Source organism: Aythya ferina, assembly GCF_964211825.1.
Source record: "Aythya ferina genome assembly, contig: HAP1_SCAFFOLD_891, whole genome shotgun sequence".
Lineage (NCBI taxonomy): Eukaryota > Metazoa > Chordata > Aves > Anseriformes > Anatidae > Aythya > Aythya ferina.
The window spans coordinates 16,858-30,954 of NW_028180899.1; the positions used below are offsets into that span (position 1 = coordinate 16,858).

Here is a 14,097-nt window from a genome sequence, read left to right on the forward strand (position 1 = left end):
TCCCCTTTGTGTCCCCATCGTGTCCCCTTCATGTCCCCTTCATGTTCCTATTATCTCCCCATGGTCCCCATGTCCCCATGTCCCTCCATGTCCCCATGGTCCCCTCCATGCCCCCCTAGCCCCAATGTCCCCATGGTCCCCCCCATATCCCCATGGCCACCTCCATGTCCCCATAGTCCCTTCCATGTCCCCATGGTCCCAATGTCCCCGTGGTCCCCTCCATGTCCCTATGGCCACTTCCATGCCCCCGTGTCCCTCCATGCCATGTCCCCATGGTCCCCATGGCCACCTCCATGCCCCCATGTCCCTGCACGTCCCCATGGTCCCCTCCATGTCCCCATGGCCACCCCCATGTCCCCATAGCCCCCTCCATGTCCCCATGTCCCTCCACGTCCCCATGGTCCCCTCCATGTCCCCGTAGTCCCAATGTCCCCACAGTCCCCATGTCCCCATGGCCACCTCCATGTCCCCACGGTCCCCATACCCTGTGTCCCCGCACATCCCCATCACCCCCCCCACGTCCCCACGGCGCCCTCACCCACTCACGCCCCCCCCCCCCGCCTTGTCCCCGTGTCCCCAGTGCGAGAACTCGTCGTCCATGCGGTGGCAGATGGCCCTGTACCGCGAGATGGCCGGCAAGGCCGAGGACTCCGACAGCCCCGAGAAGATCGTGCGCAGGGTGCAGGAGGTGTCGGCCGTGCTCTACCACCTCGAGCAGGTCGGGGGGGTCCCGGGGGGCTGGGGAGGGGTCCCCGAGGTGCTCCTGGGGGTCCCCGAGGGCTCCTGGGGCTGCTCAGGGTGCTGCTGGGGTGCCCTGGGGGGCGCTGGGATGCTCCAGGGGGTGTCCAGATGTCCCTTGGGGGTCCTCAGGGTGCTCCTGGGGGTCCCCAAGGTGCTCCTGGGGGTCCTCAGGGTGCTCCTGGGGGTCTCCGGGGTGCTCCTGGGGGGTCTCCAGATGTCCCTGGGGGTCTCTGGGGAGCTCTGGGGGTCCCTGGGGGTCTCTGGGGAGCTCTGGGGGTCCCGGGGGGCCCCGGGGGCAGCGCGGTGACGCCCCCCGCCCACAGACGGAGCACCCCTACAAGTCCAAGAAGGCCGTGTGGCACAAGCTGCTCTCCAAGCAGCGCCGGCGCGCCGTGGTGGCCTGCTTCCGCATGACGCCGCTCTACAACCTGCCCAGGTGGGACTGGGGGCAACTGGGGGCAACTGGGAGCAACTGGGAGCCTGCTGGGGGCAACTGGGGAGCCTCTAGGAACCACTGAGGGCAACTGGGAACTCCCTGAGAGGCTTTTGGGGTGACTGGGATCCTCTTGGGAGCAACTGGGGAGACACTGGGGGCAACTGGGAGACCCTTGGGGCCAACTGGGAACCCGTTGGGGCCAACTGGGAGCTGCTGGTGCAACTGGGAGCCCCTTGGGGGCAACAGGGCAAGTCCTACGGCCTTCTGGAGGCAACTGGGGATAACCGGGAAGCTACTGGGGATAACTGGGGAGCCTCCGGAGGCAACCGGGCACCTACTGGGGGTAACTGGGAGTAACTGGGAGCAACTGGTCCCCGCAGGCACCGCGCCTGCAACATGTTCCTGGAGGCCTACAAGCTGTCGTGGCTGGTGACCGAGGAGCACCCCTTCGAGGACCGCATGATCGACGACCTCTCGGTGGGCACAGGGGGGTCTGGGGGGGGGTCACCGGCTCGGGACCCCCCCCCTGCTGACCCCAACCCCCCCCCGGTGTCCCTGGGGTAGAAATCGGGGGAGGAAGAGGAGGAGGAGGAGGAGGAGAAGGACGCGAAGCCGGACCCCCTGCACCAGCTCATCCTGCACTTCAGCCGCACGGCGCTGACGGAGAAGAGGTTGGGGGGGGGTCCCCAATTTGGGGGGGGTCCCCAAATTTGGGGAGGGGTCCCCGTGTTGGGGTGGTGCAGCCCCTAAGCCCCCCCTATCTCCCCTGCGCCCCCCATAGCAAGTTGGAGAAGGATCACTTGTACATGGCGTACGCTGGCATCATGGCCAAGGTGGGTCCGTTAATTAACTAATTAACTAATTAATTAATTAATTTGGGGGGGTGTCAGGGGTTAACCCCCCCCCCATGACCCTTTCCAGAGCTGCCACATCGATGAAGGAGGTGAGGAAGAGGAGAAGAAGGAGGACGAGAAGGAAGAGGAGGAAGCTGAGGATTCGTTCGAGGTGGGTTGGGGGCGACCCCCCCAGGACCCCTCCCCCAGGTCCTGCAGCCCCCCCCTGACTCCCCCCCCCCCCCCCCAAAATAACCCCCCCAGGAGAAGGAGATGGAGAAGCAGAAGCTGCTGTACCAGCAAGCCCGGCTGCACACGCGCGGCGCCGCCGAGATGGTGCTGCAGATGATCAGCGCCTGCAAAGGTGGGGGGGGACCCCAAAATGGGGGGGGGTCCTGGGGTGTCCCAAAAAATTTGGAGGGGTTCCTGGGGTATCCTGAAAATGGGGAAGGTCCTGGGGTGCCCCAAAATTGGGGGAGGAAGCTGGGGCACCCTGAAACTTGGGGAGGGGGCTGGGGGCACCCCAAAAATATGGGGGGGCTCCTGGGGTGCCCCAAAACTTGGGGGGCATCCTGGGGTGCGCTGATATCCGGGAGGGCCTTAGGGCACCCTAATATTTGGGGGGGGTCCTGGGACACCCCAATATTTTGGGGGGTCCCGGGGCTCCCCAACACTTCGGGGGGGTCCCGGGGCACCCCAATATTTTTGGGGGGCCCCGGGGGGGTCGCTGAGCGCCCGCTGGTGCCCGCAGGGGAGCGGGGGGAGATGGTGTCCTCCACCCTCAAGCTCGGCATCTCCATCCTCAACGGGGGCAACGCCGACGTGCAGCAGGTCGGGGGGCTTGGGGGGGGTCGTGGGGGGGCCGGGGGGGGGCTGGGGGTGTCCGTGTGTCCGTCCGGGTGCCCACGTGTCCCTGTTTCCCCCCCCCCCCCCAGAAAATGCTGGACTACCTGAAGGAGAAGCGCGAGGTCGGCTTCTTCCAGAGCGTCCAGGCGCTGATGCAGACCTGCAGGTGAGGGGGGGGGCAGGCTGGGACCCCCCCCCAATTATTGGGACCCCCCCCCAATCATCAGGACCCCTTCCAACTATTGGTACCCCCCCCAACCATTATGAGCTCCCCTAAACATCAAGGACCCCCCCCCAACCATTGGGACCCCCCCACAACCATTGGGACCCCTCCATGGCCATTGGGACCCCCCCAACCACTGGGACCCCCCCCAACCACCACAGACCCCCCCATCAGGACCCCCATGGGTTCCCCATTGGTCCTCCCCCACCTCCCACGAACCCTTTTTGGGGGTCAGACACAGCCTGGGGGGGTGCAAGGGGGACTCTGGTGAGGGGGGGGCTCTTGGTGACCCCCCCCCAATTTGTGTCCCCCCCCCCCAAAGCGTCCTGGACCTGAACGCGTTCGAGCGGCAGAACAAGGCGGAGGGGCTGGGCATGGTGACGGAGGAGGGGACGAGTGAGTGGGGGGGCCCTGCCCCAGGGACCCCCCCGGGGAGCGGGATTTTGGGGGGGGGGGGGGGGCTGCCATCGGGGGGGGAGGGTCCCCGTTCTGCTCCCCCCGTCCCACCCCCCCCAGACCTTGCTATTAATTGTGGCTCTCATCCTCTAATGCCCCCCCCGAACCTAAATGACCCCCCCCCGAACCCAAATAACCCCCTCCAAAAAATCCTAATCCCCCCCAAAATGCAAATAACCCACTCCAAAATCCCCAATACCCCCCAGACCCTAATACCCCCCAAACCCCGTTACCCCCCCAATCCCAATACCCCCCCAAACCCTAATATTACCCACAAAACCCAATACCCCCCCAGACCCTAATTACACCCCAAACCCTAATACCCCCCCCAAACCCTAATACCACCCAAACCCTAATATACCCCCCCAAACCCCAATGCCCCCCCAAACCCTAACACCCCCCCAGACCCTAATTCCCCCCCCCCAAACCCTAATACCCCCCCCCCAGCCCTAATTCCCTCTGGGTCCCGGTAGCCCTTACAGGGTGTCCCGCCTGCCCCCGACCCTAATCCCCCCCCCAGCCCCCGGACCCCCCCCGCTCACCTCCTCTCTCCCCTTCTCTCCCCGTCCCGGCTCCCGGCGGCAGTCATCAGCCGTGAGAACGGTAAATACCCGACCCCATAGGGGCTGTAGGGCCGGGGGGGGTTATAGGGTCTGCAGGGCCGGGGGGGCTGTATTGGGGTCTGCAGGGCCTGGGGGGCTTATAATGGGGTCTGTAGGGCCGGGGGTTGTAGGGTCTGTAGGACTGCGGGGGGGCTGTATTGGGGTCTGGAGGACCTGGGGTTGTAGGGTCTGTAGGGCCAGGGGCTTATAATGGGGTCTGTAGGGCCGGGGGTTGTAGGGTCTTTAGGGTTGGGGGGGCTGTTTTGGGGTCTGTAGGGCTGGGGGGGCTGTATCGGGGTCTGTAGGGCTGCGGGAGCTGTTGCAGGGTCTGTAGGACTATGAGGTGTTGTTGCGGGGTCTATAGGGCCGGGGGGCTGATCGCAGAGCCTGTAGGGCTGCGGGGTGTTATTGTAGGGTCTCCAGGCCGCAGGGTGTTGTTATGGGGTCTGTAACAACAGGGGGGCTCCTGTAGGGCCGGGGGGCTGCGGGGTGTCCGTGTAGGGTCAGCAGGGCCCCGGGCTGCTGTCGTAGGGTCTGTAGGGCAGGGGGCGTCCCTGTAGGGCCGGGGGGGCTCTGGTGTCCCCGCAGCATGCCTGACCCCGCTTGTCCCCGACCCCCAGCCCCGCTGGCTGCCCCCTCCCCACGCTAACCCCACTGCCACCCTGGTGTGTCCCCGAGTCACCCTGGGGTGTCCCCAAATCACCCTGGGGTGTCCCCAAATCACCCTGGGGTGTCCCCGTGTCACCCTTGGGTGTCCTTGTGTCACCCCAGGGTGTCCCCCTGGGATGTCCCTGTGTCACCCCGGGGTGCCACCCTGCCGCCCAGGGGCCACCCCCACGCCCCCCACCGCCGCCACCCCCCGTGTCCCCGCGCCCCCCACCCCGGGGTGCCCCCGCGGCGCCCCCTGACCCCGTCCCCGCGCCCCCCAGGGGAGAAGGTGATGGCAGACGACGAGTTCACGCAGGACCTCTTCCGCCTGCTGCAGCTGCTCTGCGAGGGGCACAACAACGGTACGGGGGGGGGGACGGGGGGGACACGGGGGGGACACGGGAGGGACAGGGGGCGACGTGGGGGGGCCGCTCTGACCCCGCTGCCCCCCCCCAGACTTCCAGAACTACCTGCGCACGCAGACGGGCAACACCACCACCATCAACATCATCATCTGCACCGTGGACTACCTGCTGCGCCTGCAGGTGCCCGGCCCCAAATGGCCCCAAATGGCCCCAAAAATCCCCAAATGGCCCCAAAAATCCCCAAGTGGTCCCAAATGTCCCCAGCTGGCCCCAAATGTCCCCAGATGTCCCCAACCTTGTGCTCCAGTCCCCAATCTCGTGCCCCATGTCCCTGTGCCACCAACCATGACCCCAACCTCGTGCTGCTGGGGGTCCCCATCCCCATGTCCCCGTCCCCATGTCCCCGTCCCCGTGTCCCCGTCCCCGTGTCCCCGTCCCCGTCCCGCTGACGGCCCCGCTGGCGGCAGGAGTCCATCAGCGACTTCTACTGGTACTACTCGGGGAAGGACGTCATCGACGAGCAGGGGAAGAGGAATTTCTCCAAGGCCATGGCCGTGGCCAAGCAGGTCTTCAACAGCCTCACCGAGTACATCCAGGTGAGACCTGGCCCCGTGGCCCCGTGGCCCCATGTCCCCGTGTCCCCATGTCCCTGGGGTCCCCGTGTCCTTGGGGTCCCCAGGTCCCTGCATCTGCCTGGGGGTCCCCGGTGGTCCTGGTGTCCAAGGGATCCCGGAGCTCCTGAGGGTCCTCAAGGTCTCCGAGGTCCCCAAGGCCCCCAGTGTCCCGGGGATCCTGATGGCCCTGAATGTCCCTGGGGGCCCCCAAGCGCCCCCAATGTCCCCAGGTGACCCCAAGGGATCCCAATGTCCCCAAGTGACCCCAAGGGATTCCGATGTCCCTGGATGCCCCCAAGTGCCCCCAGTATCCCCCCCAGGTGCCCCCAAGTGCCCTGATGTCCCCAAGCACCCCCAATGTCCACAAGTGACCCCAAGTGCCCCCCATGTCCCTAGGAGCCCCCAGTGCCCCCCCAGGTGTCCCCAAGTGTCCCCAAATGCCCCCAAGTGCCCCAACACCCCCTGCTCCCAGGGACCCCAATGCCCCCAACCACCCCCAGTTCCCCCATGCCCTGGCGAGCCCCAAATGTGCCACCATCCCGGGGGGTCCCCGGGGTCCCCCAGCCCTCGCTGCCAGCCCCCCCTGCCCCCCCCAGGGTCCGTGCACGGGGAACCAGCAGAGCCTGGCCCACAGCCGCCTGTGGGACGCCGTCGTCGGCTTCCTCCACGTCTTCGCCCACATGATGAAGAAGCTGGCACAGGTGGGCACTGGGAGGCCACTGGGAGCACTGGGACGAGCCCCCCCCCGCCCCGTACTAACCCTCTGGCCCCGAGGAGGGTGCCCCCCTGTTCTCCCCCTCCCCACACCGTCACCCCGCTTCCCAAGGGACCCCCCCCCCAATTTGGGGTCCGCTCCTGACCGACCTTTCCGCCCCCACTGCTGCCAGATGGGGCCGGCACCGGGACAACGAAACGGCGTAAGCACCCCCCCCAACCCCCTCCCAGCTCTGCATGGCCTCACTAACCCCCCCCCAGCACGGCACGACCCCCCCGTACCCCCCCATACCCCCCCATGCCCCCCCCACCTTCCCACCCCCCTCATTTCCCCTGCGCGCTGCAAGGATCGGTCCCGGAGCTGGTAAGGGGGAGGTGGGGGGGGCAGGGCTGTGCTGGGGGGGGGACACACAATGCTTTGGGGGTCACGCTCTGTGCCCCCCCCCCAGGATTCCAGCCAAATTGGGCTGCTGAAGGAGCTGCTGGACCTGCAGAAGGACATGGTGGTGATGCTGCTGTCCCTGCTGGAAGGTGGGGGGGGTCCCTGCATCCTTGGGGGGGGGTCCCCGCTCCCCAGGGGGGTTCCTGGGGGTCCCTGCTCCCTGAGGGGGGCCCTGGGGGTCTTCTGCTGGGATCTGGTGGGGGTCCCTGGGGGTCTTCTACTGAGACCTGGTGGGGGGTCCCTGGGGGTCCCTGCTGCATGGGGTGGGGGGTCCCTGGGGGTTCCCACTCCTGAGGGTCTACTGGGACCTGGTGGGGGGGTCTCTGGGGGTCCCCATACCCCAGGGGGAGATCCTAGGGGTCTCTGCTCCCTGGGGAGGTCCCTGGGGGTCCCCTGGGGGTCTTCTACTGGGACCTGGTGGGGGGTCCCTGGGGGCCCTCCGGGACCTGACGGCGGGTCCCCCTTCGTGCCCCCCACCCCGTAATGAATAAATCCCCCCCCCTAATAAATAACCCCCCCATTGCCCCGCAGGGAACGTGGTGAACGGCACGATCGCGCGGCAGATGGTGGACATGCTGGTGGAGTCGTCCAGCAACGTCACCATGATCCTCAAGTTCTTCGACATGTTCCTGAAGCTGCGCGACATCGTGGCCTCCGACGCCTTCCGCGACTACGTCTCGGACCCGCGCGGCCTCATCTCCAAGAAGGATTTCCAGAAGGCCATGGACAGCCAGAAGCAGTACGAGCCGGCCGAGGTGCAGTTCCTGCTGTCCTGCTCCGAGGCGGACGAGAACGAGATGATCGACGTCGAGGCGTTCGCCGGCCGCTTCCAGGAGCCGGCGCGCGACATCGGCTTCAACGTGGCCGTGCTGCTCACCAACCTGGCCGAGCACGTCCCCCACGACCAGCGGCTCCGCACCTTCCTGGAGCAGGCGGCCAGCATCCTGGAGTATTTCCGCCCCTTCCTGGGCCGCATCGAGATCATGGGCGCGGCGCGGCGCATCGAGCGCCTCTACTTCGAGATCAGCGCCGCCAACAAGGCGCAGTGGGAGATGCCGCAGGTCAAGGAGTCCAAGCGCCAGTTCATCTTCGACGTGGTCAACGAGGGCGGCGAGGCCGAGAAGATGGAGCTCTTCGTCAGCTTCTGCGAGGACACCATCTTCGAGATGCAGATCGCCTCGCGCCTCTCCGAGGAGGAGCCGGCGCGCGACGGCGAGGAGGGCGAGGAGCAGGAGGACGAGGACGAGCCCCCCCCGGCCGCCGGCGCCGCCGCCGCCCCGCCGCCCTCCGAGCCCTCCTCGGCTTTCGGGGAGCTGCTGGCGGGGGCCGGGGGGCTGCGGCGCCTGCTGGGGACCCCCCACTCGTGGCGGCGGCGGCTGCGGCGGCTGCGCAAGAAGCCCGGGCGCGAGCTGGCGTGGGCGGCGGGGGCGGCGGCGGGCCGGGCGGTGCTGGGGGGGCTGCTGGGGGGCTGGGGGGTGCTGGGGGCCGTGGGGCGCTTGGCTTGGGTCTCCCTCTTCGGGGGGGGGCTGGTGGAAGGCGCCCAGAAGCTGGCGCTGGCCGAGCTGCTGGCCAGCATGCCCGACCCCACGCAGGACGCCGTGGGGGGCGGCGAGGCCGGGGGGGTGGGCGCAGGGGGGGAGGGTGGCGGCGAGGAGGAAGCCCCCCCGCCCGCCCAGCTCCTGCCGCAGCCCCCCGAGGAAGAGGAGGAGGAGGAAGAGGCGGCGGTGGCGGCGGTGGCCGTGGTGCCGGCGGCTTTCGGGGGGCGCAAGGAGGTCGGGCACTACCGGCTGGCCGCCCCCGACGCCCCCGGGGGGCTGGGGGACATCGGGGAGCCCCCCTCCGCCGAGCCCCCCACCCCCGAGGGCACCCCCATCCTCAGGAGGAAGATCAGGGTAGGCAGCTGGGGGGGGCTGTGGGGAGGGGGCTGGGGTCTATGGGGGGGGTCTGGGGTCCCTATGGGGGGGTCTGAGTGTCCTATGGGCGGGGTCTGGGGTCCTTATGGGGGGGTCTGGGGGTCCTATGGGAGGTCTGGGGTCTCTATGGAGGGTGCTGGGCTCCCAATGGGGGGGTCTGGGGTCCCTATGGAGGGTGCTGAGGTCCCTATGGGGGGGTCTGGGGTCCCTATAGGGGGGTCTGGGGTCTCTATGGGGGGGCTCTGGGATCCCTTATGGGGAGCAGAATCCATGAGGTCCCTCCAATGGGGGGGTCCCAATGGGGTGTGTGGGGGGTGGGACCCCTGAATTCCCTCCCAGCAGTGGGGGGGGGGGGGTCTTTGAGGTGGGGGGGGGTCTGCTGAGCCCCTCTCGTGCTGCAGGAGGATGGGGAGGAGGTGGTGGAGGAAGAGCCCCAGAAGGAGGAGGAGGCAGCGGCCGAGACCGAGAAGGCCGAGTGAGTGTGGGGGGGTCCTGGGGGGGGTCCAGCACTGCTTGGGGGGGGGGTCTCCATGACCCCATAGGGGGTGGGCTACGGGGCAGGGTCCCGGTTGTGCCCCCACTCCTTGACATCCCGTTTTCTCCCCAGCACTGAGAATGGGGAGAAAGCTGCGGCCGAGGGGGCCGAGGGGGGGCCGGAGGCTGCGCCCCCCCCCGAGAGGCGACGGAAATCGGTCCCCCGGGAGCGCAAAGAGCCCCCGGCTGAGGGGGGGCTGGAGTTCTGGGCAGAGCTGGAGGTGCAGAGGGTCAAGTTCCTGGTAAGGCTGGGGGAAAGGGGGGGTGGACGGGCCCCCGGAGCTGGGGGGGTGGTGGTGGTGGGGGGGGGGGTCTCACTGTGCCCCCCCCCCCTCTGCACAGAACTACTTGTCGCGGAATTTCTACAACCTGCGCTTCCTGGCGCTCTTCCTCGCCTTCGCCATCAACTTCATCCTCCTCTTCTACAAGGTCGGGGCTCCGGGGGGGGCGAGGATGGGAAGGGGGGGGAGAAAGGGGGCTGGGGGGGGACACAGAGGGCTGGGGGGGGCACAGGGGATTGGGAGGGCAGGGATTGGGGGAGAGGACAGGGTTGGGGGAGGACAGGGAGTTGGGGGGGGGCACAGGGGGCTCTGGGGGACACAGGGGGCTCAGGGGGGGACAGGGGTTGGGGGTAGGACTGGGTTGGGAGAGGACAGGAGGCTGGGGGGGGACAGGGGTCTTATGGGGGGGCCACAGAGGGCTGGGGGGGGACACAGGGGGCTGTGGGGGGACACAGGGGGCTCAGGGGGGGGACAGGGAGCTCAGGGGTGACAAGGATTCAGGAGGGGGGGTCTACAAAGGACCCTGTGACCCGGGGTCCCCCTGTCAGGTGTCGGAGCACCCCCCGGGCGCCGAGGAGGAGCCCGAGGAAGGCTCGGGGCTGGCGGTGGAGGCGGAGGCCGGGGAGGCGGCGGGGGAGGAGGGCAGCGTGGTGTACTACTTCCTGGAGGAGAGCACCGGCTACATGCAGCCCGCGCTGCAGGGGCTGGCGCTGGCGCACACGCTGGTGGCCTTCCTCTGCATCATCGGCTACAACTGCCTCAAGGTCGGCCGGACACGCCCCCCCCGACACGCCCAGATAGGCCACGCCCCCCTCCGGACACGCCCTCTTTGGACACGCCCATGTGTTCCACCCCCTGCCCCTGGTGCTGCTGCCTGGGGCTATGGCCTGCCCCAAACCACGCCCCCTGGTGTTGTAGCCACGCCCTCTGTTATCGTGGCCACGCCCACAAAGTGGCCACACCCTCTGGGTTGTAGCCACGCCCCCCCCAACCAGGCTCTGTGCCTCCCCGGCCCCTGGTGACCCCAATGACCCCATGTCCTCAGTGACCCCATGACCCCAATGACCCCACCCTCAACGACCCCAGACCCATATCCCCATTGACCCCATGACCCCAATGACCCCATTGATCCCATGACCCCATGCCCCCATTGACCCCGTCCCCAATGACCCCAATGACCCCATTGACCCCATGACTCCACGCCCCCATTGACCCCATCCCCATTCCCCCCCCCCGACCCCATAGACCCCATTGACCCCCCCTGACCCCATTGACCCCCCCTGACCCCCCCTGACCCCGCTGTCCCCCCAGATCCCGCTGGTGATCTTCAAGCGGGAGAAGGAGGTGGCGCGGCGCCTCGAGTTCTCGGGGCTCTACATCACCGAGCAGCCCCCGGACGACGACGTCAAGGGCCAGTGGGACCGGCTGGTGCTCAACGCCCAGTACGGGGGGGTCCGGGGGGGGCATTTTTTTTTTTGGGGGGGGCCCACACAACGCGGGGACCCCCCCTCACCCCTATTTCCCCCCCCCTCCAGGTCTTTCCCTAGCAATTACTGGGACAAATTCGTCAAGAGGAAGGTGAGGAGGGTGCAATGGGGGGGGGTGAGGGGGTGGTGACCCCCCCCAGCACCCACACCGGTGCCCCCCCCGCCCCCCCCCCCACCCATAGGTGCTGGAGAAGTACGGGGACATCTACGGGCGCGAGCGCATCGCCGAGCTGCTGGGCATGGAGCTGGCGAGCCTGGAGATCGGGGCGCAGGGCGAGAGGAAGCCCCCCCCCGACAGCTCCCTGCTCACCTGGTGGGTGCCGGGGGGGCCGTTTGGGGACCCCCCCCCAATATCCGGGGGTGCCCCCAGCCTCATTTTTGCCCCCCCACCCCCTCTTCCAGGATCACCTCCATCGACATCCGCTACCAGATCTGGAAATTCGGCGTCATCTTCACCGACAACGTGAGTCGGGGTGGGAAAGGGGGGGGTCATTTTTATTTTTTGGGGGGGGTGACGGCGTTTTTTGGTGCCCCCCCCGGCGCAGTCTTTCCTCTACCTGACGTGGTACATGGCCATGTCCCTGCTGGGCCACTACAACAACTTCTTCTTCGCCTCGCACCTCCTGGACATCGCCATGGGGGTGAAGACGCTGCGCACCATCCTGTCCTCCGTCACCCACAACGGCAAGCAGGTGGGGGGGGGGGGACCCGGGGGGGGGGGGTTATTTTTTTTTTTTTGGGGGGTGTTGCTGATGTTTTGTGCCCCCCCCCCAAGCTGGCGATGACGGTGGGGCTGCTGGCCGTGGTGGTGTACCTCTACACCGTGGTGGCCTTCAACTTCTTCCGCAAGTTCTACAACAAGAGCGAGGACGAGGACGAGCCCGACATGAAGTGCGACGACATGATGACGGTACGGGGGGGGGGGGCGGGGGGGGCGGGGGGGGGATGGGGGGGCTGGGGGGGGACATGGGGGGACATGGGGGGGCTGCGGTGCTGCTGGGAGGGGAGCTGGGTGGTTATGGGGGGGGCTGGGGGGGTCCTGAGGGTCCCTGGGGGTGAGTGGGGGTCTCTGGAAGGGTTTTGGGGGGTCCTGGGGGGGTCTTTGGGGTCGTGGGGGGGTCTGGAGTTAAACTGGGGGGGTCCTCAGGGTCCCTGGGATGATTTTGGGGGGGTTGGGGGGGGGTCTCCGGGGGTGTGGGGGGGTCTGGAATTAAATTGGGGGGGTTCTGGGGGTTCCATGGGATGGATTTGGGGGGGGGTCTCTGGAGTTGTGGGGGGGGTCTGGGGGTACCTGGGGGGTTCCTGGGGGTCTCCATGTGTGTGTGTGGGTGATCCTGGGTGTCCCTGGGATGCTTTGGGGGGGGTCTCTCGGCTGACACCCCCCCCTTTTTTTTGTGTGCCCCCCCTCCAGTGCTACCTGTTCCACATGTACGTGGGGGTCCGGGCCGGGGGGGGCATCGGGGACGAGATCGAGGACCCGGCGGGGGACGACTACGAGCTGTACCGCGTCGTCTTCGACATCACCTTCTTCTTCTTCGTCATCGTCATCCTCCTCGCCATCATCCAGGGTAACGGGGGGGGGGGGGCCTTTATTTTTTGGGGGGGGGTCACTGGGGGGGGTCCGAACCCTTTTTGCCCCCCCCAGGTCTGATCATCGACGCCTTCGGGGAGCTGCGGGATCAGCAGGAGCAGGTGTGGAGGTGAGTGGGGGGCAATATTTGGGGTTTGGGGGGGGGGGCAACAAGTTGGGGACCCCCCCCCCGAATTTATTTTGCCCCCCCCCCCAGACGAAATGCTTCATCTGCGGCATCGGCAGCGACTACTTCGACACCACGCCGCACGGCTTCGAGACCCACACGCTGGAGGAGCACAACCTGGCCAACTACATGTGAGCAGCGGGGGGGGGGCACGCGGGGGGGCACCTCAACACCCCCCGACCCCCCCCACTGACCCCCACCCCAAAAAAAATCATCCCCCCCCCTCCCCCCAAAGGTTCTTCCTGATGTACCTGATCAACAAGGACGAGACGGAGCACACGGGGCAGGTGGGACCCCCCCCCAAAATAAAAAGGGGGGTTAATTTGTTTTGGGGGGGGGCACAATGTGGGGGGGGGCTTGAGGGATTTGGGGGGGGGTCCTATAGGATTTGGGGGGTCCTGTGGGATATGGGGGGGTTGCAATGGGGTGGCAGTGTAAGGGGAGGGGGATGCAGGGGGTGTTAATTTTTTTTTGGGGGGGGGGCACAATGTGGGGGGGCTTTGGGGGGGGTTAATGTGCCCCCCCCCGGCCCCCCCCCAGGAGTCCTACGTGTGGAAGATGTACCAGGAGCGCTGCTGGGACTTCTTCCCCGCCGGCGACTGCTTCCGCAAGCAGTACGAGGACCAGCTGGGCTGACCCCCCCGCGAGACCCCCCCTCAAAATGCCCCCCCCAGCTCCTGCCCCCCCCCAGCGCCTCTTCTCCTGGGGGGGGGGGGCTCCGCTCGTCAATAAAACCCTGCAGACCCCCCCCTTGTTTTGTGCCTCCCCCAGCAAAGAAACAGCAATTTTTATTTTTATTTTTTTGGGGGGGGCTCCTTCATTTTTATTATTTTCAGCAAAAAAAGTGGGGGGGGGGATTTTTTTTTTTATCCGGGGGGGGGGTCACGCCTGGACGTAGAGGTTGCTGTAAGCGCCTTCCTCGTCGGTGGGGCGAGTCTCCAGGACCAGGGTGCTGGGGGGGGGGATAAATGGGGTGGGGGGGCAGGTGAGGGGGGGCACACCCTGCTGCCCCCTCCCCCCCCAAAAAAAATACCCCCCCCCCCCACGAACCTCTCAGAGCTGAGCAGGCGGAAAGTCCAGCGCTCGTCCCGGAGCTCCTCGATCAGCTGGGGGGGGAGATTTAAAATTGGGGGGGGGGAAAAAAAGGGAAGGGGGGGGTCAGGGGGGTGCCCCCCCCCGGAAAAAAAAAAATTGGGGTGCCGGGG

General features: G+C 67.2%; 1 protein-coding gene and 1 long non-coding RNA gene across 2 annotated transcripts in view; one reads left to right on the plus strand and one right to left on the minus strand.

Annotated features, from left to right (window-relative positions):
• The window catches only part of LOC311429382 (ryanodine receptor 1-like), a 30,463-nt gene extending 16,830 nt beyond the window's left edge, over window positions 1-13,633 (plus strand). Inside the window, 32 exon segments of the mRNA XM_084540466.1 lie at window positions 581-718; window positions 1,065-1,177; window positions 1,558-1,654; window positions 1,742-1,848; window positions 1,959-2,010; window positions 2,099-2,182; window positions 2,275-2,374; window positions 2,762-2,841; window positions 2,946-3,022; window positions 3,402-3,475; window positions 4,121-4,138; window positions 5,067-5,147; window positions 5,242-5,330; window positions 5,618-5,746; window positions 6,361-6,465; window positions 6,928-7,009; window positions 7,452-8,812; window positions 9,235-9,308; window positions 9,441-9,609; window positions 9,710-9,796; window positions 10,197-10,412; window positions 10,960-11,090; window positions 11,184-11,226; window positions 11,318-11,448; window positions 11,538-11,598; window positions 11,681-11,827; window positions 11,911-12,045; window positions 12,547-12,703; window positions 12,781-12,827; window positions 12,923-13,023; window positions 13,128-13,179; window positions 13,433-13,633. Coding sequence (XP_084396592.1) covers window positions 581-718; window positions 1,065-1,177; window positions 1,558-1,654; window positions 1,742-1,848; window positions 1,959-2,010; window positions 2,099-2,182; window positions 2,275-2,374; window positions 2,762-2,841; window positions 2,946-3,022; window positions 3,402-3,475; window positions 4,121-4,138; window positions 5,067-5,147; window positions 5,242-5,330; window positions 5,618-5,746; window positions 6,361-6,465; window positions 6,928-7,009; window positions 7,452-8,812; window positions 9,235-9,308; window positions 9,441-9,609; window positions 9,710-9,796; window positions 10,197-10,412; window positions 10,960-11,090; window positions 11,184-11,226; window positions 11,318-11,448; window positions 11,538-11,598; window positions 11,681-11,827; window positions 11,911-12,045; window positions 12,547-12,703; window positions 12,781-12,827; window positions 12,923-13,023; window positions 13,128-13,179; window positions 13,433-13,528 — 4,434 coding nt within the window. The 3' untranslated portion in view covers window positions 13,529-13,633.
• Window positions 13,634-13,677: 44 nt separating this feature from the next.
• On the minus strand, window positions 13,678-14,003 carry LOC311429383. Its single transcript, XR_014688241.1, has 2 exons — window positions 13,943-14,003; window positions 13,678-13,844 (listed from the first exon to the last, which is right to left on the minus strand). It is a non-coding gene; the product is annotated as an uncharacterized lncRNA (long non-coding RNA).
• Window positions 14,004-14,097: the final 94 nt, after the last annotated feature.